This window comes from Natrix helvetica (assembly GCF_964273705.1).
Source record: "Natrix helvetica genome assembly, chromosome: 9".
In the NCBI taxonomy this organism is placed as follows: domain Eukaryota; kingdom Metazoa; phylum Chordata; class Lepidosauria; order Squamata; family Natricidae; genus Natrix; species Natrix helvetica.
In genome coordinates, this window is record NC_138560.1 from 9,794,026 (window position 1) to 9,817,475 (window position 23,450).

The window sequence follows — 23,450 nt, forward strand, 5'->3', positions numbered from 1 at the left end:
AAGCAACTTAGAACTAAGGAAAAATTTCCTGACAGAGCAATTAATCAGTGGAAAAACTTTTTTCAAAAGTTGTAAATGCTCCAATACTGGAAGTTTTAAAGAAGAGATTGGATAATTGAAGTGGTGTAGGGTACCCTGCCTAAACAGAGGGTTGGACTAGAAGACCTGCAAGGTCCCTTCCAACTCTGTTATTCTAATCTAATCTATTCTATTCTCTGTACAAGGCCTGCCCTTCTATTGAGGTGTCATAAAACATTGCAAGTCTTCCCTTATTGCTTTTATGGCATTGTAGACAGGATAAAATAGGAAATGAAACAACCAACTGAGTTATTGAAAATAATGAGTCATGTGCTGGGACTCACACAGTGCACTTAAAATACTTTTTTTCATTATAGTTTGTTAAGTATGATGGGTTCACAGCAGTGGTGGATTCCGGATCCCGTTCCAACCAATATGGTTGGAACGGGCCCGGCGGCGTCCACATGGCCCACGTGTACGCATGCATCTTAACGCCTCCGGGAGCCTCCACGATGCTCCAGCTGCTCAACGGAGCATTGCGCAGGTACTGTATGCGCCATGCCCGGAAGTGCTGAAGACTTAAAAGACTGGTAAGGAGCAGGGGGGGGGGCCTCCGGAGCACCGTACCGGAATGGTATCCGGTGCTCCGGGCAGGCTCCAGTACTCCTGTACCAGGGCGTACCGCCTGCAACTCACCACTGGTTCACAGACACAGTGGTTGAGATCACACTCACTGCATTGTACTAAATCAAAACCAATCCAGCCCAACTCAATCACATTTATCTATTTGATAATGTAGACTTTTGAATGTTATCTATTGCTTGGATCACAGATGGCTTACAGTCCTAAAACTATAACAGCCTACAACCTAAAACTAACCTCATTGTAGAGCTGTTGTCCATCTAAGTGGGCTTCTCAACAAAAGCTCTCTAGAAAAGCAGGTTGACTTCCTAAAATTTAACAATGTTCCGGAGAAGGAAAATTTCCCCTTAATCTCAATTTAGGGGAGTAAAAGCCCAAACAATGAAACAATATTTTGAAAATTTATTGAATCCGTGATTCCAAGGTGCCCTCAGCAGAAGATAAACATTTCCAATCAAACAATTGCGTTTGCACAAATTCATTTTTCTACACATCGTATGCAACTGAAAACATTGGAATAAATCATAACTCCACTTGAGTTTTCAGTTAAACCAGTTTCACTAAATCCAGTTCTCCATAGCGTTTAGGTGTCAAATCAAGAATTCCACAATGTCATTTACTCAGCCTGGAGTAGAGATGTAAAATTGGTATCAGCAACGTATTCATATCAGCAATTTTATATGGCTGTTAAAAAAGCAATCCAGACCCTGGGACAATCTATGACAGGGGTGTCCAAACTTGGGAACTTTAAGACTTGTGGACTTCAACTCCCAGAATTCCCCAGCCAGCATGGCTGGGGAATTCTGGGAGTTGAAGTCCACAAGTCTTAAAGTTCCCAAGTTTGGACACCCCTGATCTATGAGAACCACTCCTCTTTCATCAGTTGGAAATACCCTTTTATGCCACTGCAGCCGAAAGGCCCGATCCCTAACTCTTGAAGCCTTAGCAATGATACTCTTAGATTAGAAGCTTTGCCACCTAAGTGTTTGTTTTTTCCAAAGGAGATCTTGCACCATCCCAATGCAAGAAAAAAATAATAATTTTGATCTGATGATGATGATGATGAAGTTCTGGTGGGTTTGCAGTTAACAAAATCATCAGAAATGGATGTTCTAAATCAGGGGTGTCAAACTAGATTTCATCGAGGGCCACATCAGGATTGTGTTTGACCTGGGGGACCAAGGGGGCGTGCCTGGGGTGGGCGTGGCCAGCTCGACGTCACTCATCAAGACTCCGTTTTCGGCCACAACGACCCCTTTCCGTCCAGGCTCTATTTTTGCTGGCAGAGGGCTGCAGGACGCCATCGCAGCCGAAAATGGACCCTGGGCGGGCAGAGGGTGGCCCTCCCAAGCTCCATTTTCATTGGCAGAGGCACCGTGAGCCGGTTCTTCAATGTTTCCAGGGCAGCCTTGCGGGTCAGATCTAAGGACCCCGCAGGCCAGATCCGGCTTTGAGTTTGACACCCCTGGTCTAAATTCTCAGGAGGCTGTCCCTTGTGACTGTCACTACATTTTGTGTTTCTTCTTTGCTCCTGTGGAATCCACGTGGTGCTATTGGTTGCCCAGCTTGTTCAAGATGTCCAAGAGGCCTAAAGTAAGGAGACCCATGGTGGGGCAAAGTAAGAAAATGTCCAGAATTGGGGTTGCTGCAGCTGCAGCACTTCTGGCCATCACGCACCGATTGTATTTTTCAAAGTCAACTTCTCTGATAGCGCAGATGTGATCTGTCTGGCAGCTGTCATTGCAGAACGTTGTATCGTACTGGACGGAATTATAGCGGTAGTATTTCTGGAGCTGACCTTTATCTCTCATAAGCTTCTCCAGGACCAGATGCATGGAATGAACAGAACCATCCGGGACCTCGTATGCCTCTGTCAGGCTGTATTCTTTCTTCCACTCAGGGGCATCCATGTTAGCATGGGTGAGGTTTAGATAGTAAGTTACGATATCCTAAAAAAAGGAACAGAAAACATTTGGAAGAAATACTAAGAAATATGTTCAAACTGATCAGAGCGAGCTACCAGAGTCGGGCTGCGGAAATTCAGACAACTATGCAATAGCAGCAAAAACATACAGAGAACTCAACTCTTTGGTCCTATCTGCTGGACATTTACATTTTTGCACCCTGATGTAGTAAACCTAATAATGATGAAGATAATGAGGGAAAAGAACAGGCGGGCAGAGTTAAACACACTATCAGCTTAGAGTCCTTGCATTCCCACAAGTGCTCCAAGCCCATCCCTCCTGAATTCTTATCGGGGGCCAATTCATGCTGAATGTTAGTGGACCATATTCTTGTGTACAAGCTTGAATAAACCTCTATGCTGTAACCCAACGGGTGGGTCCTGATTCTTTGCGCCTGATATTCTTTGAGCCATTATATTGCCTTTGCCCTCTGTCAAGGCAGCCAAAAAGGAGCTCCAATTCACTCTCCACTTTTCTTCATTTCACTTTCCTGGCTGTAGCAACCAGGACAACTAACATGATCGGTTTCTCCATGGCAGGATGTTCAGTCAGTCAAGTAAAGTAACACTGCGTTTCAGGATTTTTCAAATCGGGCCATAATCTCATCAGTGGGTTTCAAATTTTTTTAGAACTTCTTCTGTAGGTGTGGCCTGCTTTGTGGGAGTGGCTTGCCGGCCATGTGACCGGGTGGGAGTGGCTTGCCAGCCATGTGACCGGGTGGGAGTGGCTTGGCAGTCATGTGACCGGGTGGGCGTGGCCAATGTGGTGAACTTAACGCTCTTGCTTAGCAACCAAAATGTTGGCTCAGAAACTGGCATTTGAAGCACGCAAGTCTAAAGCTGTCAAGTTACAAGACCCTTGCACCCCTAACCCTTTAGAAAAAAAAACCCCAGGGGTGTTCAAACTTGACAGCTTTAAGACTTGTGGACTTCAACTCCCAGAATTCCTCCTCCAGTCATGTTGGCTCAGGAACTCTGGCATTGAAGTGTGCAAGTCTTAAAGCTGTCGTTACAAGACCCTTGCACCCCTAACCCTTTAGAAAAGAAATCCCAGGGGTGTTCAAACTTGACAGCTTTAAGACTTTTAGATTGGACTCTTAGAGGCGGGTGGAGTGATTGGTGAGCCAGCCAATCAGTGAGCGGCAGACGGGGCAAGCGTGGTGCAGACGGGCGCAGGGAGGGAGCTGGAACCAGTTCTAAATGTCACCTTACATTTGTGGAACCTCTTCTATAGAAGAGGTTAGAAGTGGCAGGAATCCACCCCTGATCCTGATGGTCAGCAGGATCTCATGACTATTGCTTGACTCTCTACAGCATCTCCCTTGTACCTTCCTAAGGCTGTCAATATGAGCAACGGTCAAGCAAGTCAGAGGAGTCCAGCTCAATTGGGACCATCTAGAAACTCCTACCGGGCAAAATAACTTGCCCTCAGTGGCTACGCAGATCACCTCTGGAGCCGGCAGCCCGATTTCTCGGAGACAAACATAAATAAATTGAATTCTCTTTCTACCTTCACAAGCAGAGTGTTACGGTTGTATTTAAAAACACGAATGCCAGGGTTGTTGGCTCCATTCTGCACACCTGGCAAGCTTGTCTTCCAAGGTGTAATTGCTGGAGCTAAAAAGATGACACTGATTGGGGAATCTGAAAGAGAAGACAAACTACGTTGGGAATTTTATCACATGCAGCACACACACACACACATTTTATTTTGTGGACTGATTGATGTCAGCTCCTTGCCAGACTGTAGCAGGATATAATCCATGATGGAGGAAGAAATGATATGCAAACTGGAATAGTGGCATACAAGTCCCAACAATGTGTTAATTGGCAGATGTGGCAAGGAACTGCCTTTGGCAATGCAAAACTTGCAATCACTTTTGGGACACCCCCTCTAACTTAAATTAAATGGTTAGGGATGGGGAAATAGTGCCCCAATTCAATTATGGCCTTCCTTTTGTGGAATATACTAATTGCTGGTGGATTCTGGCACAGATCTTATCCCTGGGCAAATATTATTTTACTACAGGCTTTTGGGGCAGCTAATATAAGGTAACTGGAAATTTGTTGACTAACAGAATAACAGAGTCTTGGAAGCACCTTGGAGGTCTTCTAGTCCAACCCCAGCAGGAGATCTTATGACATTTCATATTGCCCAGTCTCTTTTTAAAGAGACTTTGTTTTAACTATGCTGCTAAATTATATGACATTTTTTTCAGTTGTTGGGTTCTGGTAGACACGTGGCATCTTTAGATACCAGTAGTTGCCAAGCTCCCAGCATAGTTCAGTCCTGTTACTTGCCTTCCTATTAAATACTTTTGCCCCACAACCCTGTCATTTTACAAATTGGAAGACATCCAGAGAATTCCAGAGAGGACGTACCTTTGCTGTCATAGAACATTCTAAAACTATCCGTATGGTGATGCCCAAAAAATTGTGCTGCAATTACAGCATGATGTTTCTGAATGATTTCTGTATATCTTTGGTTGAAGTGTTTTCGGAACCAGGGTTTGCCTCGTTTCTTTTCAAAGACGCCAGGAGGAACATGCCCAATAATATAGACCTGGGATAGATCAGACAAAGGATAGTCAGGGGGAAAAAAATGACATACTAAAGATTGTGAGATACTGTTTCCTAGAATTTCCCCAACCGGATGTCCTCTCATGATCATCGGCTAGCCTGATCAATGCTTTGGGAAGAGGTGGGACTAAAGCCGGCTCCAAATTTCTGCTTTTCCCAATATCCTCTCTCAAGATATGTTCTCTCAACCTATATAGACCTGAAACTCCTGTTATAGAAATTAAAAAAATAATAATCTACAGCTTGTTGGCTTCAATCTGAATAGGTTTGGTACAAACCCTTCTCCTAAGCTGCACAAGGAAGTTGGACTTAATGGTTTCCAAGGCCCTTTGTAAATCTTACAATCTACGATGCCTACTCTCTTTGGCTAGATTCATACATACTACGCTAAGTCGCAATATGGTTTAATTTTATTTATTGAAATGTATTTATAAAACGTTTCTCCCGTTTTTTTATTATTAGAAATCAAAGCACGTTTATGCCTTAGCACGTAATGTAAACTAATTATGACTTAAACCATGGATGGTGACTTAATGACGTATCCTTTGATTCCCTCTTGAAATCATGACATTACTGAAATGCGCTGACATTCCAGAGGTACACCTTTGACAATGGCTTCACGGTGCTGAATGCATTTTTGCAGTTGAGTTGAGACATTATCCTGATTATAATTACCTGTCCCCAAGAGGATTAGAAGCAGTGGTGGGATTCAGCCGGTTTGCACCGGTTCAATAGAACTGGTAGCTAATTTTTTATGGAGTTTGGCAAACTGGCTGAATAGAGTACCTCGTCATGGCTGCCACTGCCTCGCCCCACTCCTCCCAGCCAGGCCTCACCTCCCTGTCGCTTGCTTACCTGGCCTCCCAGATGCTCGCTTGCTTAATCTCCCGGCCGCTCGCTCACCTAGAATCCAGGAGGGCAAGTGGCTGGGAATCCAGGCAAACAGCCAGGCAAGGCGAGCCACCTGCTGCGGAAAGTCCAGGCGAGGCGAGGCTGGGTGGGACAAGGAGTGGCTGGGGAGGGAGGGGTGAGGCATGGCATGGCTGGGCGAGGTGAGGCGCCCCTCAACATGAGACATGTCGAGTTGGTCACGTCCACCCAGCTATGCCTATTCAGCTGGCCATTAAGGTAGAGAACCAGTCGTTAATTTATTTGAATCCCACCACTGCTTAGAAGTATTGTTTAAAACAAGTGAACAAGGCAGCTGAAAGAAACCTTTTCTCCTGTTTCGGATGCCTTGGCCAACAGAGTTTCCAGCCACTGGAATTGGTTTCCTGGATCTTCCAAACTCATGGACCGATTATTCCTGTCATAGTACAGATTGGTGTTGAGGACAATTATTCGCCTCTTTGGTCCAACACCAGGCAGCAATTGAGTGTAGAAAGCACCTGCAAAACAGCCAATAGGTCAGTTTGGACCCGAAAGTGTCTGATAGGAAGTAGCTAATTTGATTAAGTGGATCACTTGAATCGGCTACTAACTCCAGTTCATTTCCTTAAAACCCCTTATGTAGAATCAGAGGAAAACATTTGTGGGGGCAGTCAATTGCATTTCAGTACTGGCTGTCAAGGTCAGTTTAAAATGCTACAACATAATCTTGCTGTCACATACCTGTTTTGAACGTCTGTATGGAGGCCTTATCAAGCCAGGGGTGCCATAGGCCTGCTGTTACATTGTAGATATTGTTCTCCACAGCTGGAAACTGATTTTTGGGGTGGAAGTCATGGTTGCCCATTGCTGGATAGACCTGAATACCTGAAGGAAGCAGGAAAGAACATAGTTTGGTAGAGAATGGTATAAGAAAGAAAACTGTCCCACAGTAGAGAGAAGCATAGAAGAGCAACAAAGAGGATTAGGGGACTGGAGGCTAAAACATAGGAAGAACGGTTGCAGGAACTGGGTATGTCTAGTCTGATGAAAAGAAGGACCAGGGGAGACATGATAGCAGTCTTCCAATATCTCAGAGGCTGCCACAAAGAAGAGGGAGTCAAGCTATTCTCCAAAGCACCTGAGGGCAGGACAAGAAGCAACGGGTGGAAACTAATCAAGGAGAGAAGCAACTAGGAACTAAGGAGAAATTTCCTGACATTTAGAACAATTGATCAGTGGAACAACTTAACTCCAGAAGTTGTGAATGCCCCAACACTGGTAGTTGTTAAGAAGAGAGTGGATAACCAGTTGTCTGAAATAGTATAGGGTTCCTGCCTAAGCAGGGGGTTGGACTAGAAGATTGTAATTTCTTCCCATTATCCTGAAGTAGGAACATATTTGTTGGAGAAACCTGAGAGCAGAATATGTACAATCTTGTCTATACTTGCTGCTGCTTAGGCAACATATTCTGAGTAATCTTCAAAGACTAACATTCTGTTATTGTCTTCCACAATCTGACACCTCTTTGATGGCTAGGAATTCTCACAATTATGCCACCAGGCTCGAAATTTTGGGCTTGGACAACCTGGAACTACACTGCCTGCGGTTCAGTAGTGGGTTGTTGGCGGTTCGCCCCGGTACGGGTGTACTGGTGCCTGCCGGGAGCACGGGGTCCTGTTCCGGTATGGTGCTCCAGAGGGCCCACCCGCCATCCTTATCTGTATTTGAGCTATTCGGCGCTTCTGCGCACAGAGCGTACGGTGCTTGCGTGACACTCTGCTGAGCAACTGAAGCATTGTGGAGGCATTGCGGAGCGTCGCAGGAGGTAAGGACGCATGCACGTGTGCACGCATGCTGTGCACGTTCATGTGGTGGACATCAGGCCCCGTTGCACTGTACCGGTTGCAACAGGATCTGGAACCCACTACTGCTGCGATTGGACCTACTGTAAGCACAAAATTGTCTGCTACAACGTCCTCCCTGTTGACGACTTCTTCAGCTTCAACCACAATAATACACAGGCAAACAATCAATACAAACACAAGGTAAACTGCTCCAAGTTCAATTGCAGAAAATACAACTTCAGCGACAGAGTGGTCAATGCCTGGAATGCTCTATCTGACTCCATTGTTACAGCCTCAAACCCTCACAGCTTCAATCTCAAACTGTCTATTGTGACCTCACTCCATTCTTAAGAGGTCCATAAAAGGGGCGTGCATATGCGCACCAGTGTGCCTACGGTCCCTGTCCTACTATCCCCACTTATTTGTATTCATTTCCTTTGTTCATGTCCATGTTCATACTTATACGTACTATCTTGTACATATTTGACAAACAAACAAACAAACGTATAAATTGTTGAAATTTGTAGTCTCAAAACATTCGGAATAAAGCAGAATGGGAAGGTTATTCTGCTCTCACTGCTTAATACTAATTTGGACTACGAGTTTTTTCTTTCCAAAAGTGCACTTTACATCTAACTTTTGGATCCTCATATAATCTTATTTTCAGGACAATGAAGACCATATGAAAGCAAAATACATATGATTTAATTTAACCAGGAATATGAAATTGGCTAGTAAGCAATCATGTTTCTGTTGCACATAATAACATTTAAGCCAAATAGGATAAAAATCATCAACTTCCATTATTGAAATTTTTTTTGCAATCTATTTTTCTATGAAAGAAAAATTTGCAACCAGGTGGAAATATTCAAACCCTTCCATTTTCCAAGATCTTGCTGCTATGTGGCTGGCTGTGGCCAGCAAAACAAAAATTAATATTTTAATGCTCTAAAACATCAGCTTATTTTAATAATAATAACCTAGCCTCAACATCTGGCTGACTGAGCAACTAACCATAATAACGGTGATTTAATAAACATTTTGCACCAAAACAATTGAACAACTTCACAAAACCATCCCATGTGTACCCCTTTCTCTGGGTTTTCTCACACATAGGTCTTATATCAAATGTATCATGTTAACTTTTATACAAAATATAAAATGCTGCATCTGGTTATGGCCTTTTACAGGCCTTCGCTTGTTATTGCCCACTTATTCTAGCAGTTTGTACCTGGGAAGACATCTTTGATCAGGTTAGTTAGTTTTTCTATTATTTCCAACACAGTTTTCTCTCCCAGCTTTTCATCAGGCACATGAGGTGTATCATCCCTAGAAAACAGCAAAAACACATTCCAGTGAAGCCCACAGATACTAAGCATAAACCTAGATAAGCTACATATAGGAAAGAATAAAATAAGTGTACAAACCAGGTCTCAATTCTGATCGAAATTAGCCTAACAGGTGATTAGGCTATGAGGCAGGGAGAGAAAAGAGATAGAAATCTACAAATACAAAGATGTAGATATTCCAGTCCATTGTCTCTGTTTTATTCTCAACTGCATTAAAGCTTTTTATTTCCATCCTAGGTAAGCTGCAACTATGACTGGCATATGCACTTAATAAACGAATAAGCAAACAAACAAGCAAGCTATCTCTCTTGAACTAACATATTCACATATTTGCGTGGGAGTCCTGCATCGTTATGATAGTTATTAATTAAAAGAATGAATGAACCGTTATTCTTGACTGGTTAGCCAGCTAAGCGTTAAATAAAAGTTTATTCTCTTTACTACAAGGAATAGGGCTCGTGCTCTTTTTTTTTTTTTACCCAGTCCAAAGAATGAAGTCTGGATCAGGAAGAATCTTCTTCATGGCATAAATAGAAGAGTTGATAAGAATCCAAGGAGAGTCACATAAGTAATCACCCCAGATTCCTGCATTGATCACTGGCTGAGTACCAGCTGATGGACACACCTTCAATGGATCTGTGGACTTTTGGTACTCTGGGTCAAGATGCAGATCTGAGATATGCCAGAAGGAACCTGCATCAGCAGACAGAAAATTCACAATAAAATTGCTCAATATTTCTTTCACTTTTTGTATTGATCAGAACCAACATTCCATTATTTCAGACAGAACAATATCTAGGATTTTTCCTGTGCAATTGCAAGCTTTTCCCACGTTGGCCAAGCCCACTCTGCAAAACTGTGTATTCATCCCCTTGTCTTAAACCAAAGAGAAGCAACTTTTTTTCTCTTTGGCTTTTGAGTGGGTTGCTTGAGCCACCCTCCAAAAATTAAGTAGCACCACAGTCAAGAAATAGGTGTGGCAAGGGCAGCCCTAAACTTGACTTGATTTGATTTATGTATTGTTCAAATGAGCCCAATGGACTGAGTTCATTATAAACACAGATCAGCCCCTTAAAATGAAGACACATGTCTCTTTGGTTACAAACCTTTTGTGCATCCTCTCCATAGTCCTCACTTACAAATTATATAAACAATTTTATAAAATATGGGACTTATCAATGGTTAGACAAAAAAATATGGAAGTGAAATATGCTAGAGAATTTTATAAAGATGTATTACTACTGGATGGATTTAGGATGATGTAATGAAATGCCATAATATAAATTTATTCAAAATTTAGAATATCTCACATAAAATGAAGTAATAATAGTTATAGTCAAATAAATGTTTAACAATGATAATAATTATATACATATATATATATATATATATATATATATATATATATATATATATATATATATATATATATATATATATATATATATATATATATATATATATATATATATCAGATTGATAATTTTATGTTTGTCTGTGCTTGTTCGTTTAAAAATAATATATATATATAAAAAAATGAAGACACATGTCTAAAGGGAGTCTCTGCATACCAAATACAAAACATAAAACGAGTAGAAAATATTAACGTTTGGAAATAAATCTTTAAAAGATTCAGTTTTGCCAACTGAATGGCAGTTGCCAACAGCACAGAACGTAGCCGGTTTCTCTGCATCTGATCTGCCGGAAGAAAGGATATCGCTAAAAGCAAATTGATTAAACAATGAATATGATTACTTCTGCGTAACGTCTTATTAAAACAATATTAAAAGAACATATTCATATTAAAACAACAATTTAGTGGCAACTCTTGAAGAAGCTCCTAGGGTGGTACCCATATCCTGTTCTAGAGACTGTTGCCTCATGAAACTTATCACTGAAAGCCACTCTTTTAAACAGACAACTTTCCCAATAAAAAAACAAAAACCTGGAAAATACCTGAAGTGCCAATTACACTCCTGCAATGCATCAGCAGCAATAGAATCTTCCAAAAGTTCATGTTGGTTTCGTGGCTAATAAGCACCAAAGATCTGATATGTCTTCTGTAAGTGCAGCTGTGGCAATCCGTCAGCCTTTTTACTCTCCTCCCCTATATCTTTGACTCATGGCTTACTGGAGGAACTGACTTGGCATCCAAACTTGGCATCTCTTCCAGCTTAGCAGAATCCCTGTAAAATATTTCAACGGCGTGTTAACTGAAAGAAATATGTAGCTGAGATTGCTGGGGAGGAAAGTCAAGCTTTATACGACAGTATCTGTGTGCCTTCAATCTGTTTCCAAGGACTTTGTCATTTGACAAGCTCTTTGCTGACGTAGCAGGATGGAACAAGTTTGTTTTCTGGCAGAGAAGCTTTGGTGGGTGGAGAGGGACAGGTAAATATTTAGGTTCTCTGCCAAAAACTACATCAAAAGTTTAAAGTGATCTAACCTGTTTAGAAGAGGAAGCACTCACTCTTGGTTGCTGAATCAACACAAGATTTCTAGAGTGTTACAATTCTGTTTTTCCATCCCAAGCCATTTTAAAATAGAGGTGCTACAAATATGAATAATAAATATTGACTTTGCTTATTATTTAGTAATTTATTTATTTCCTACCTTTACTATATTTGTAAACAACATAAGTCATTGAACATACCTAATACTTCTTCCTCCTATTTTCCCTACAAGAGTTATGTAGATTTGGGACAGAAGCTATCTATATCCGTGCTGCTGCTAATTTAATTCCATGAAATTTTGTTTATTTATTTATTTATTTTTATATATATAGTACTTTCAAAATTGAGTTGGGCAATGAACAGATCAATTCAGGAGTTCATGGATGGCCTGCAGTCTATCACATCTGGAGAAAACCAGGTTGGGAGGTGATTTCTAAATCTTGTTCAGTAGTTTACTTGTTTATCCAAAATCTTCCCTAAAGTGCTATTTGCAACTGAAATGTAAAAATTGGCTGCATTTGTTCTGGCTTTTCCCAGGTGCTGGCTTGCAGCTGTCCAGCACACCTGTATCTTTATTTCAACAAAGAGATCAGTGCAGAAATGTTTCAGAGGCTTTGCTCACAGGGAAAGATGCAGTTCTAATCCTCACATCTGGAAGAATACCCATGGGGTATGTTTAAACAAGCAGATGCTAAAAATAGGTGTTTTGTGCTGAAACTTTTCAGATCTTTGCAGCACTGAGGTAAAAAGAAAAGTCTCTAGAAAGTTGGGAAGGACCAGGAGAAATTTGTGGATGTAGATGGGTGGCAGCTCCTCTCTCTTCATAGATAATAAAGTTGAAGCATTCCCCAATTTTGTATTTAAAAAGCAAGTTTCAGCCAGTGAGACTCAACAGCCCTTCATATCCTCATGTAAATAAACAAAAGACTGAAGAATCTTATCCACTTACATGAATCTAAAAAGGGATAAAACCTTCAATTAATGAAGGTTCATTAATAAAACTAAAGTGCTGCGGTTCTGCAGATAATTTCGCTTTTCAAAAATGATATGACCACATGCCAGATAAATTGGTAGCCATAACAGATGGGTGTGTTTCCCAGTAATAACATTTCCCAAATAAAATCTAAATGCCAATACAGTCATAGGAATTTCAGCTTCTTTCCTATTTTAAGGAAATAGCCCACCCGAACTGACTGGGAGGGGGGGGGGGCATACAAAGAGCTAAAGAAACTACCCATCTATAAAGAGATCGGTTAGCTAAAGCTAAAATAGTTCACTTCATAAATTCCCTAATTTCCCCCAGAAATACAATTCTCAGAATATCAATTCGTCTGTGTGACTCCTCAAAATTCTGGGAATTGTAGTTCCGGAACTACAGTATTTTTGCATGCGCCACTCTAGCCTCTCTCTCTCTCACTCCAGTATTTTTGCATGCGCCACTCTAGCCTCTCTTTCTTTTTCTTTTTCTGCCGGCTTTCCTCTCCCGGCCCGCTCTTAAAAGGGCCCGCCCCTTTCGGTTTCCCCACCCATCGATTGGTTGGGAGAAAGGGAGGAGGTGGGAAAAGGCGGGGGAATGACAATCACGTGGCCTATCCCGAGCGCCCGTATTTGCGCGCGTGTCGGAAAAAACGCGCGAGGGCGAAAGCGAGCTGTTCGTGGGCGGGAGAAAGGCGGCGTTGAGTGCGAAGACTTTCCACGCGTGGGTCCTCCTATTTCTGCAGCATGTGGTCTGGTCACGGTGAGGGCGGATGGCGCGTTCTTGTATGTGGGAGTTCCGAAGGCCTTCCCCCTTTTTTTTGGAGGGGGGGCAATGGGGGAGAGCAACTCCCATCACCCACAGCCTGCACGGCTGTTCCTCATGGGAGCTGTTCTCTTCACGTTTTTTTTCTTTCGTTTGTCGCCAGGAGTACGATGCCATTTATGTATTCGGGGTATATTTCCGCCTGCCTCACTTATGTGATCCCAGGGAGCTTACAGTAAAATAAATGTTAAAAAAAAGATGCATAAATTTAAATATAGGCATTATTATTTCATTGTGTAAATAAAGAGATTCAGTAATTGGATCCTATCTGGCAGAAGTACTTACTCAAGATGCCTCATTTTCTTCCCCTCTGTCCTGCAGATGCTCATGAGTCTCATCATATTTTTAGTTTTGGTTTTATTTTAATATTGAATGAAGAAAAAAGTAATATAGAGCGTATTTCTATGCCCTGGAACTGCTTTGGAAAAAATTCAGAGACTGAATAAATGCAAAGAAAAATGGGCTTTTAAAAATGTTTTTTTCTATCATATTTCCAGGAGGGTTTGACAGCAATTATGGCAATATTAGCTATACACAGTCTCCTGGAGGATTTACATCACCCTCTGCAACCCAAAGCGAAAAGAAATCAGTATGTGCTTCTTTCTATCCAATCTATTTTCTGAAACAAAAGTGACAGTATAAGAGTTAAAGTGTAAACATTTCATCTTTGCAGAGGTCCAGAGCTCAGAATATCGTTCCCTGTACAGTATCACAACTATTTTCAGCTGAACAAGTGGATGATGTTTTCAGGGTCTGTGAAGTTGAACTTTCACAGGTAATTTTCAAAAAAATTCAGTTTGTATGAAAGCCCATCCCAAAAAATGACCCTGAGTGGCAAATAGTATTAAAATAAATTAAGAAATAATTCCATTTATGAATACAAACATTAAAATACATAGCAGCTGAGAAGATATTCCAGCAGAGCCGTGAGTCCGGACTTTTCATGTACTTGGGGTCCCAGGCTTGGGCAGAAAAATCAAGTATTTAGGTTCTTACGAAAAGCCAGCAGGGTCTAATCTCAAGAAGAATAATGTTGTGTAGGGTGAGTGCTGTGGCAGAAAAGGCACACCTGACTCCCACCAATCTGCATTTCTTGGCCAGTGGGATCTGGAACAGACCCAGATCAGATGAGTAGAAACAATTGGAAAGATGGTCCCTTAGGTAACCTGTTCCCAAGACATGAAAGGCTTTAAAGGTGACAAACAGCACCTTGAATTGCATTAGAAGCACAATAGCAACTGACACAGCTCACAAAATAGTGGCGTTACATGCGCCGATCAACTGGCACCATTTACTATCCAGGCAGTCACATTCGGTATCCTTTGAAGCTTCCGAACACTTGCAGTTTTTAGTTCTGCCAAGGTTGCCATGCAAAGATTTTATTTAAATATTTCCTCTCTGGTATGACGCATTTTCATTTGATTGTGCCAAATCACGATTCATTCGTGATGTATACATTTGCGGGGTTAATTAACACAAAGATTAATAGGAGATGCCACTTTACAAATCTATTTATTGAGATTTGCCTCTATTTCCTCATGCAGGTTATTATTGTGGGCGTAATCAGGCATGCTGAAAAAGCTCCAACAAATATTCTCTACAAAGTGGATGACATGACTGCAGCCCCGATGGATGTGAGACAGTGGGTCGACACGGATGTAAGTATTACATAGGCTTCGATATACATGAAAAGAAGTGGTATGATGTGGCAGCTTATAGAAATGAGGAGGTCCATGTTCAAATCCATACTCATTTTGGAACTAATAAGAAAATAAAAGGGAGTGTATAAATGCTGCCTTGAGTTACTTGGAAAGAACATGGATTCTAAATGTAAAACATTTGTTACAGAGTTTGCAATTTGCTCTCCCTTAGCTCGGGTTCTCCATTGGGATAAAGTAAGATAATGAAATCCTGCCATTCTAGGTTGATTTGCATTACCTTGTGAAACATTGCTGGCAATTGCCAAGAAATCATTGCCTCTTCTTTTTATTCAAGGAGGAAGGTAGTGAAAATGTGGTTGTTCCACCAGGAACCTATGTGAAAGTAGCTGGCCATCTGCGATCTTTCCAGGTAAGAGCCATGCAACAGAAACATTTGAAAATGAGAACTGCCACATAGTGCTAGATAATTCTGTTTTAGCAAAACCACTGAATTAATTTTGAGCTCCCTCAATAAAAGACATTTAAGCGCTGTCTTGTTTTATCTGTGGCTCTGTCAGATGAGAAGATGGCAAGTAGGTTTGTGCATGTGACGTGTGTGTTCCTTGACTATTGAGACTCTGTTTCATTTAGACATTTTTCTGTGATCTACAGTCCAATAGGTACGTTGCTTTCCTCCCTCTCCCCCCCCCCCACGGCAAAAATTAGCTACCTCTTAAGCAAATTTTTTTACTACCAGTACTTGGTTACTAAACAAGTTTTTTCTCTCTGTCATATTGCTATTGTTTGCCTGAGAAGGAAACCAGTTTGGTTTAAAGTATTCAGCCAACCTCAGTTAATGCAAACCAAGGTGTGGTATGTTGTATGAGCCAAAGCACAATATAGCTATAGAAAAGTACAATATATTTAAAAAACAATTACAAGCAGTATGTGAAGTTTCCAAAAGATGATACAGTAGTGAATTGGACTCATTATGGTAAATTCCTAAGCACGAGAAAAGAGAAAAACTTCAGTAAGTGTGAGTAAAAGTAACAAACTGTTTTTAGAAGTAAACGTCTTACAGAAAAGACATTGCTCACCTCTGAAAAATCTAGTTAGCTTCTAAGGTAAATATTAGGCAGGAATTTATTGTTTAACATTGTGGAAAGTAAAATGATTTTACTTTCTTAGATTATAATGTCACTAAACTCAATAATCAGGTCTCTTATCCAAAAACTAAAAATCCAGTAAAACAATCCTGTTGGAGAACTAGGAAATTACTGGTCAAAAAGCTACATTTTGCTCCCAGGTAAGTTAGTGAAAATTGTTAGAATGAGCAGCATTGGCTGTTAGAAAAACTAACATTGCTTTTCCTGTGGAAATAGAATTTTTAAAGATAAAGTTTGTGAAATTCATTAAAAATATTATTGAAGATGACAAAAATGTATATAAAAAAGTATTCTTGCAATACTTTATTACTTAGCATCCTTAAAGAACAGAAACTTAAAAGATAAATCTAAATTTTTAGAAGAGTCTAAAAGGAATAAATATTTAATAAGATTATGCACACTATTAGAAAAATACTCAGCACCGTTTTTTAAAAAAACACATTGAATTTGCTGCTAAGTTTACATGTAGAGGTTTGTAATGTGAATATTTGGAATTTATTCTGAAAAGTATATATCTTGGGAGTCATTGTCCAAAACATGTTTAATGTTCCTTTAAAATTCTAGAACAAGAAGAGCCTGGTTGCATTCAAGATTATACCCCTGGAAGATATGAATGAATTTACCACACATCTGCTTGAAGTTGTCAATGCACACATGATCCTCAGAAAAAGCAACGTGGTATGTGGGCAAGCAAAATACACATTCATTCAGCCTTTTCTGGCCTAGTCATGTATGCTTAGGCAAACTGGCTTGACATACTAGAGGAGAAGAAGCCATCTTAATATATTGAGATGATTCCAGGTTGTGGAAGGGAGCAAACTGATTGAAAATTGTAGAGAGCTTTAACAAATGCCATTGTTACAGGTGGCTAGAGCCCAATTTCTATTTTACACATGCAGAAATATACATAATTACTCTAATTGGCCATTGTTTTTTTTCCCTTGACTTTTAGCCCCAATCTTCAAAAATGCCTCAGCCCTTTGGTGTATTTGAGACGAGCAGTATTTCAAATGCCGGAGGAAATGATACTTCAACAATGCATGGTCTTACACCACACCAGAATCAGGTATGTACCAGATCACAAATGAAGGCAAATATATGTGTTCCGGGATAATATTGTAAGATCCAATTTGGGTCAGTCTTCTGAGCTTTTGGACTCATGCTGGAGTCCATCTTCAGAGAACATTTCTCTTCTGGAATATGTGCTTTGGGCTGTTCTGTGAGTTGTATTTATGTGGTGTCTTCCTATTGGTTGATTGATACATTGATGGCTGGCGATGGACTGTTGTTTCCTTGTGCTGCCAAGCTCTGGGCTCCTAAGTACCTGATAAGGTGGTGGTAAATCAGCACAGGACAAGGGGCCTGTTTCCCAGGCTTCATTCATTTCCCTGGCTATCTTTGTCCCTGCTCGACCAACAATTTTAGTAGCTGTGAAATTGAATGTATGTCCCTGCCCATTGCAATGTAAGGCTACCAATGAATTTATTTGGGTCTCCTCATCTGACTGCTCTTTTGTGTTCTTGCAATCTGTGGTTAGCTTTCTCCAATTACCAGGTCAATTCTGAGTACGGCAGCATATTTATTCTATGAAGCTTCCTAAACGTAGATATGCCCTTACAGGAGTGATCAGATACTGTTATCTGTGTCTAACTAGTTTCACTTTTGCACACGAACCTCTTTATTCCTGGGATTTCTCACATGTAACTTCATTGCAATGGTGGACATCTAGGTCACGATTAAGCACAACTAACTTTCCCAACACTTTTTAAAACACAAGAATAAAATCCTGAAGTGAAAAGTATTAAATAAAAATGGCCTGCTGGCACATGTACTTTCATTATAAAACTAAACTCTGTACATCTGAACTGCTGTGACTGTTCATTTTTGTATCACTGCATGTTTCTGCTGTAGGTTGAAAACAGAAACTTGGGTATTGACGTATTACTTTGCTTTTGTATAACTCTAATAGGGCTCTTTTGTTTAAAAAAGGTCTTTTCTGAATTTGCCTTTGAATAACTGTGTGACCCCTTGCTTTTTGAAGGTTCTGAATTTGATTAAAAGCTGCATGACAACCGAAGGGATAAGTCTCCATGATCTGAAAACTCAGTTGCATAATATTAATCTACAAACACTCAAGTACGTAACAGACTGGGAAGTTAGGTTTTTGACATATTGGGCTGTTGGTATTCCTATACCAAAAGGAAGTCATATTGATTCCTTTAAAACCTGAAATCTACACCTGTGGTAGAGTATCCAAAACAAAATTAGGATCAGGTTTATTTTTCCTACCGAGGGTTTTTCAGAATTATATTGCTATATAGCCAGCATAATGCACATTAAGCATTTTTTTTACATTTCTCACCCTTTTGCATTTTGTGTTTGGTTCTTTCAAAGAACTTTGCAGCATCATATGCTCTCTCTTTTGCTAATCTATGTTTTGTTAAACCTGTACACGAAACAAGAAGCCAAGTCATCCAAGGCATTTCTGCATGTTTTTCTTATTGTCTGACAGGAGCTAAATTTTATGGGAAGATACACTATATTGCCAAAAGTATTCGCTCATCCATCCACATAATCAGATTCAGTTGTGAGCGAATACTTTTGGCAATAGAGTGAATGTAAGATCAAGACGTCCCTCCAAAATGTTAGCAATAATTGTTTTTCCCCTCAAGACTTTCTCCCCCTTCTTTCCTAAGCTTCTTTGTAATGACTTCTTTGGAATAGTTAATCACTTACATGCATGCTTTTTGTTTTTCTTAATAAACTGATATTTTATTGTTTTATGTATTGCCTAGTAATTTTATATATAATAGACTAGAGTAGAATAGAAATCTTTATTGGTCAAGTGTGATTAGATACACAAGTAATTTGTCTTATAATGATTTTACTTTTATCTTGATTTTATCCATTGTATCACTATTCAGGATTAGTTTGCATGCTACATATTGTTACAGCTTTGACTTTATTTTGGTGGGTAGCACCAACAGGCAATTTTAATTATACTCTGATTGGTTTTGCATGTTTCACCCTTTTCATGTGATTTTTTAAATTGCATATAAAATATATATCGTTCTATGCTGCTCTTTAGTTACAATAAAGTTTACATCAAATTTTATTGAATAAATTATTTTTCCCTTCTTTCCATTCAGGAAAGCTGTTGAGTTTCTCAGCAGCGAGGGACATATATACTCCACTATTGATGACGAACATTTCAAGTCTACAGATGCTGACTAAGGTCTGATTGATTTATAATAATCTGGGTCCAAAGTTTGAACAGATCCAAGACTGTTTTGCCTGATTTGAGTCTCAAAAGTACTCTTGATGTGCCACATAAGGCTGAATAGGACATGAGGACATGTCTACAACAGATGCCTCTGTCCAGCTGTTTTGTGGGAAAGAGGTTGCTATGGTTTAAGACTCTCTTAGCTTTTGTGCCTTTTTCTGTAGATGGAATCATCCTTTAAAAAAGTATTTTTTACCCATATAGCAGTTAGCTTATTCGCAGTAGATATTCAATCTGAGATGCTTTGCATTTCATAAAAACTTTGAAATGTGAAAATGTTTTAACTTTGCACCAGCTTCTGTTTTCTTCTAAATACTATACTATGCAATTTTGTAGACCTAAAGCCCCCATAACTTTGTATAATCACATTATGCATCCTTGTACAATGTTGAATTTTGCCTAACTCAGAAATCCTACTTACATACATAATTATGTAATTTGATTTGGGGATAGATTTTTTTTCTCACTGCAAACAGTAGGTTAAGATTTACTCTTAGTTTAAAAGTTTTATTTTAAGTTCAGGAGCAGAATTAACACATATCCTGGAATCTGACTTCATTGTTCGTTCAGTAATTATAGATAACCAGCATGTACAGAGACAGTAATGGAGTTTACATACTCAAATTCTGGATGAAAATGTAAACATTTGTGAGTTAAGATGAAAATGTTGACATTTAATACATGTAGAAAATATAATAAAATCTTGCTGTTCTGAAAATATCCTTGTGTAATTAGTCTGAAAGTATGTTAAAAGAATAATGTAAAAGCTTGGTTAGAATTGCAAGGCCAAAATGCCATTTTTAAAACTCCTAGGCAGGATATATCCCAGGGTTTAAATTATAGAGTTTTTATTTTATATGGTGACTTATTCCTTTCAAAACACATGTTCTGTTTTAAATTTAAGTCTTTCTAATTCTCATAAATTGGAAGGATGAGTTTTTTTTTTAAATCGAATGGTTTTCCAAACCACTATTTGTTCAATTTAAAACTTACCTTACCTCCATTAGTTCAAACAATGTATTTACCTCTCTCTCTTATCTCTCCCATCCTCAACAACCACCCTGTGAGGAAAATTAAATAAAATAATTCATCCAAAGTCACTCTGAGTTTCCATGAATGACAATGGATCATCTTAACTCAACATTTGAACTTTGTGTGTGATGGAATGTACCAAGGAGATAAATTCAGAGAACGGAGCGGTTGCAGTTGAGTAGAAAGAGGCAACACAGTTTGGGTGTGGGGTGTGAGAGAGAGGCTGAAGACACCCCCCCCCCCCAAATAGTTCACAGAATATATGGTAGATGCAGGTAAGATTGCTTAGTCTGGCAAGATTCTGTCTATAGGTGTGAAAACAATAAAAGAACTTAGTTGGGAATGTGCCCATGTGCTATTTTTGGTTTCAGACCTGGCGATTACTGATACATGCACCTCAAGTTGTTTGGATCAAGAGCATTTGCAGCTGCCTACAGTATCTTGGGTTGGCCCAGATTTTAAATAATTTCTCTATTGATACTTTTGCATTTTGTTTGAGCTTGTCCTTTAAGATCACCCCCCCCTCCAAATCCTCTGGTATTGAATTACCTTTACCAGCAGCCTTATCAGCTAAAATTGGCATCCCACTTGGAAAAAGTAGAATGTTTCCTGCCCTTTATGAACTACCGTGTTTCCCTGAAAATAAGACAGGGAGTTATTTTCTTTTGACTCCTGAAATAAGCACTTGGCCTTATTTTGGGGGAGGTCTTATTATTTTTGAGGTGTAGGAGGCGGTGAGTGTGGTCACCTCATGGCTGATGCTGTGCTGCAATATTTTCAGGGAGGCCTTATTTTCAGGGGAGGGCTTATTTTAACGCATGCGCTCAAAAGCCCGATTGGGCTTTTTATCCGGGGAGGTCTTATTTTCAGGGAAACGGTATCATTTTGAAGCAAGATGTAACTTCTTCACATCTGGCAGTCAAGTACTTCTCCATACATGACATTTGTTCCAAATTTCATATTCCCAAAATACTTTTGACGCGGACTATCAAAAGACATCACTTTTGCCAGTAAGGTGAAATAAAACATGCCCGTGTCTCTCTCTTGGTTTATTCTGGCTGATCAGGCTCCTGCAGGAATAAACATTCTAGTGGTGTATATCCCAAGAGGAGAGATGCAGATGTTCCTAAGTACGGCTGGAAAAGAATAATCCAAAAAGGGATTTAGTCCAAAATAATCCTAGACTTCCTGGAAAAAAGTCTATGAAGATCCATGTAGCGTTTACATTCTGACAACGATTCATCAATGTTATGGCCCATTTCTTTAATATGAATTTTCAGTACAACCACACTTAGAATACTGCATATAATTCATGTCTCTAAATTCATGTTACTAAAAATGTGGGTACTGTACTTTTAAAATCTTGAAGCTAATCGTGGAGAGAAGATACTGTTTTTACACAACACAGATGAAACTGGAATTCAATAGTGAGTGTTGTCAGTGTAATATAAAGGTGGGCTTGAACAATCCATAGTTACCAGTCTTGTCTCAATGACTTTTAAGTAATCCCCTGAATTAATAATAAAGGGTAGTCCTCATTTAGCGACACCAATTGCAATTGGCAACTCAATCACGAAGAGAAGCAGTCACTAAGTAAAGCCATGACTGCCTATAATCTTACTTCAGCTTTTTCTTTGTTCTTACACATCTGTAAATGCAAGGATTGGTTGTAAAGTTATTCATCATGTAGTAACTAAATGATTGTTAAACCTGTACACATTCAGTATCAGTGACAAAGAACAGCATGGGAATATCACCATTACATTCCACCTGAAAGCTTCAAAGCATTAGCACAATATACTGTCATCCCACAAAAACTCTTTTGTATTCATTTTATGATTATAAAAACACTGCATACTGAATATTCTCATTAAGAGAGAGAGCAAAATTTAAAAAAATATTAAATAGGAAGGAAAGAAAATTAGGCAGGGTAATTTTTACCGTGAAATCTGGGAATACACATTAAACTCTCCATTTGGCAAAACAATCATTTAATTTACAGTGTAATAAAGGTTACAGATAAAAAGCTCAACAGTGTGAAAAGGCCTATTACACAAATGTACAAATGTCTGTACAGAGCCCCACACACTTAATCCCTCCCCACCCTGCCCCAATTTCAGCCAAGCTTGGCTTCCAAGAACTGAAAAGACCAGGTTTATACTATCCCAGGGAGGTCAGGGCCAATTCAACCACATAGTAAATTCCCAGGATATGTATTTTGCAAGAACCAACTACTTTTTCTTAACTCTTACTTTAAAATCAAGCAAGGAAAAGTTCAAGAGTTTTAAATTCATTGCATCTTGAACAGGTACCCTCACAAATTAAGGAACCGTTCCACAGCCTTGGGGAAATTAATAATCCAAAGAGATAAAATTGCAAATGAAATGAGAGGGGATTTGGAGTACAGGACACACAGTTCATAGTCATTAGCAATTTCTTCCAAGAATTATGTTACCTAACATAATTTTTTTAAATTGCATTTTTAAGAAGGCCTACCATATAAAATGAAACAGAAAACCAGACAGTTCAGAAGTATCCCATCTACTATAGACTCCAATATGATATAATCCAATATACCACAGGGAGAGCAGTTGTGGTGATTGGGCAGAGACCACTACTTGCAAGGAACTATTTGGCCCCAATAGTTATTAAATATAATACTTTTGTGGGGAGATGCAGTTTTGGATAACTGCAAAGTTTCCAAAATGACAACCATCTTCTTATCTTGGCTCATTCAATTGTAATAAACATCACCACTTTTAATTGGGGAAAGTCATGGATGAAATCTATTGAACGTATATGACATCTG

General features: G+C 39.6%; 2 protein-coding genes across 2 annotated transcripts; one reads left to right on the forward strand and one right to left on the reverse strand.

Moving 5' to 3' along the window:
- Positions 1-1,047: 1,047 nt before the first annotated feature.
- Positions 1,048-11,591, reverse strand: SMPDL3B (sphingomyelin phosphodiesterase acid like 3B). The gene is made up of 8 exons (XM_081961882.1): positions 11,223-11,591; positions 9,746-9,959; positions 9,149-9,246; positions 6,815-6,958; positions 6,419-6,591; positions 5,006-5,186; positions 4,134-4,267; positions 1,048-2,609 (listed from the first exon to the last, which is right to left on the reverse strand). Exons 1-8 carry the CDS (start codon positions 11,281-11,283, stop codon positions 2,211-2,213), a joined length of 1,404 nt encoding a protein of 467 aa, XP_081818008.1. The 5' UTR covers positions 11,284-11,591; the 3' UTR covers positions 1,048-2,210.
- A 1,699-nt stretch (positions 11,592-13,290) lies between these two features.
- Positions 13,291-20,329, forward strand: RPA2 (replication protein A2). The gene is made up of 9 exons (XM_081961895.1): positions 13,291-13,457; positions 14,018-14,109; positions 14,194-14,295; positions 15,065-15,178; positions 15,516-15,590; positions 16,891-17,004; positions 17,279-17,392; positions 18,368-18,462; positions 19,476-20,329. Exons 1-9 carry the CDS (start codon positions 13,442-13,444, stop codon positions 19,558-19,560), a joined length of 807 nt encoding a protein of 268 aa, XP_081818021.1. The 5' UTR covers positions 13,291-13,441; the 3' UTR covers positions 19,561-20,329.
- The last annotated feature ends 3,121 nt before the right edge of the window (positions 20,330-23,450 follow it).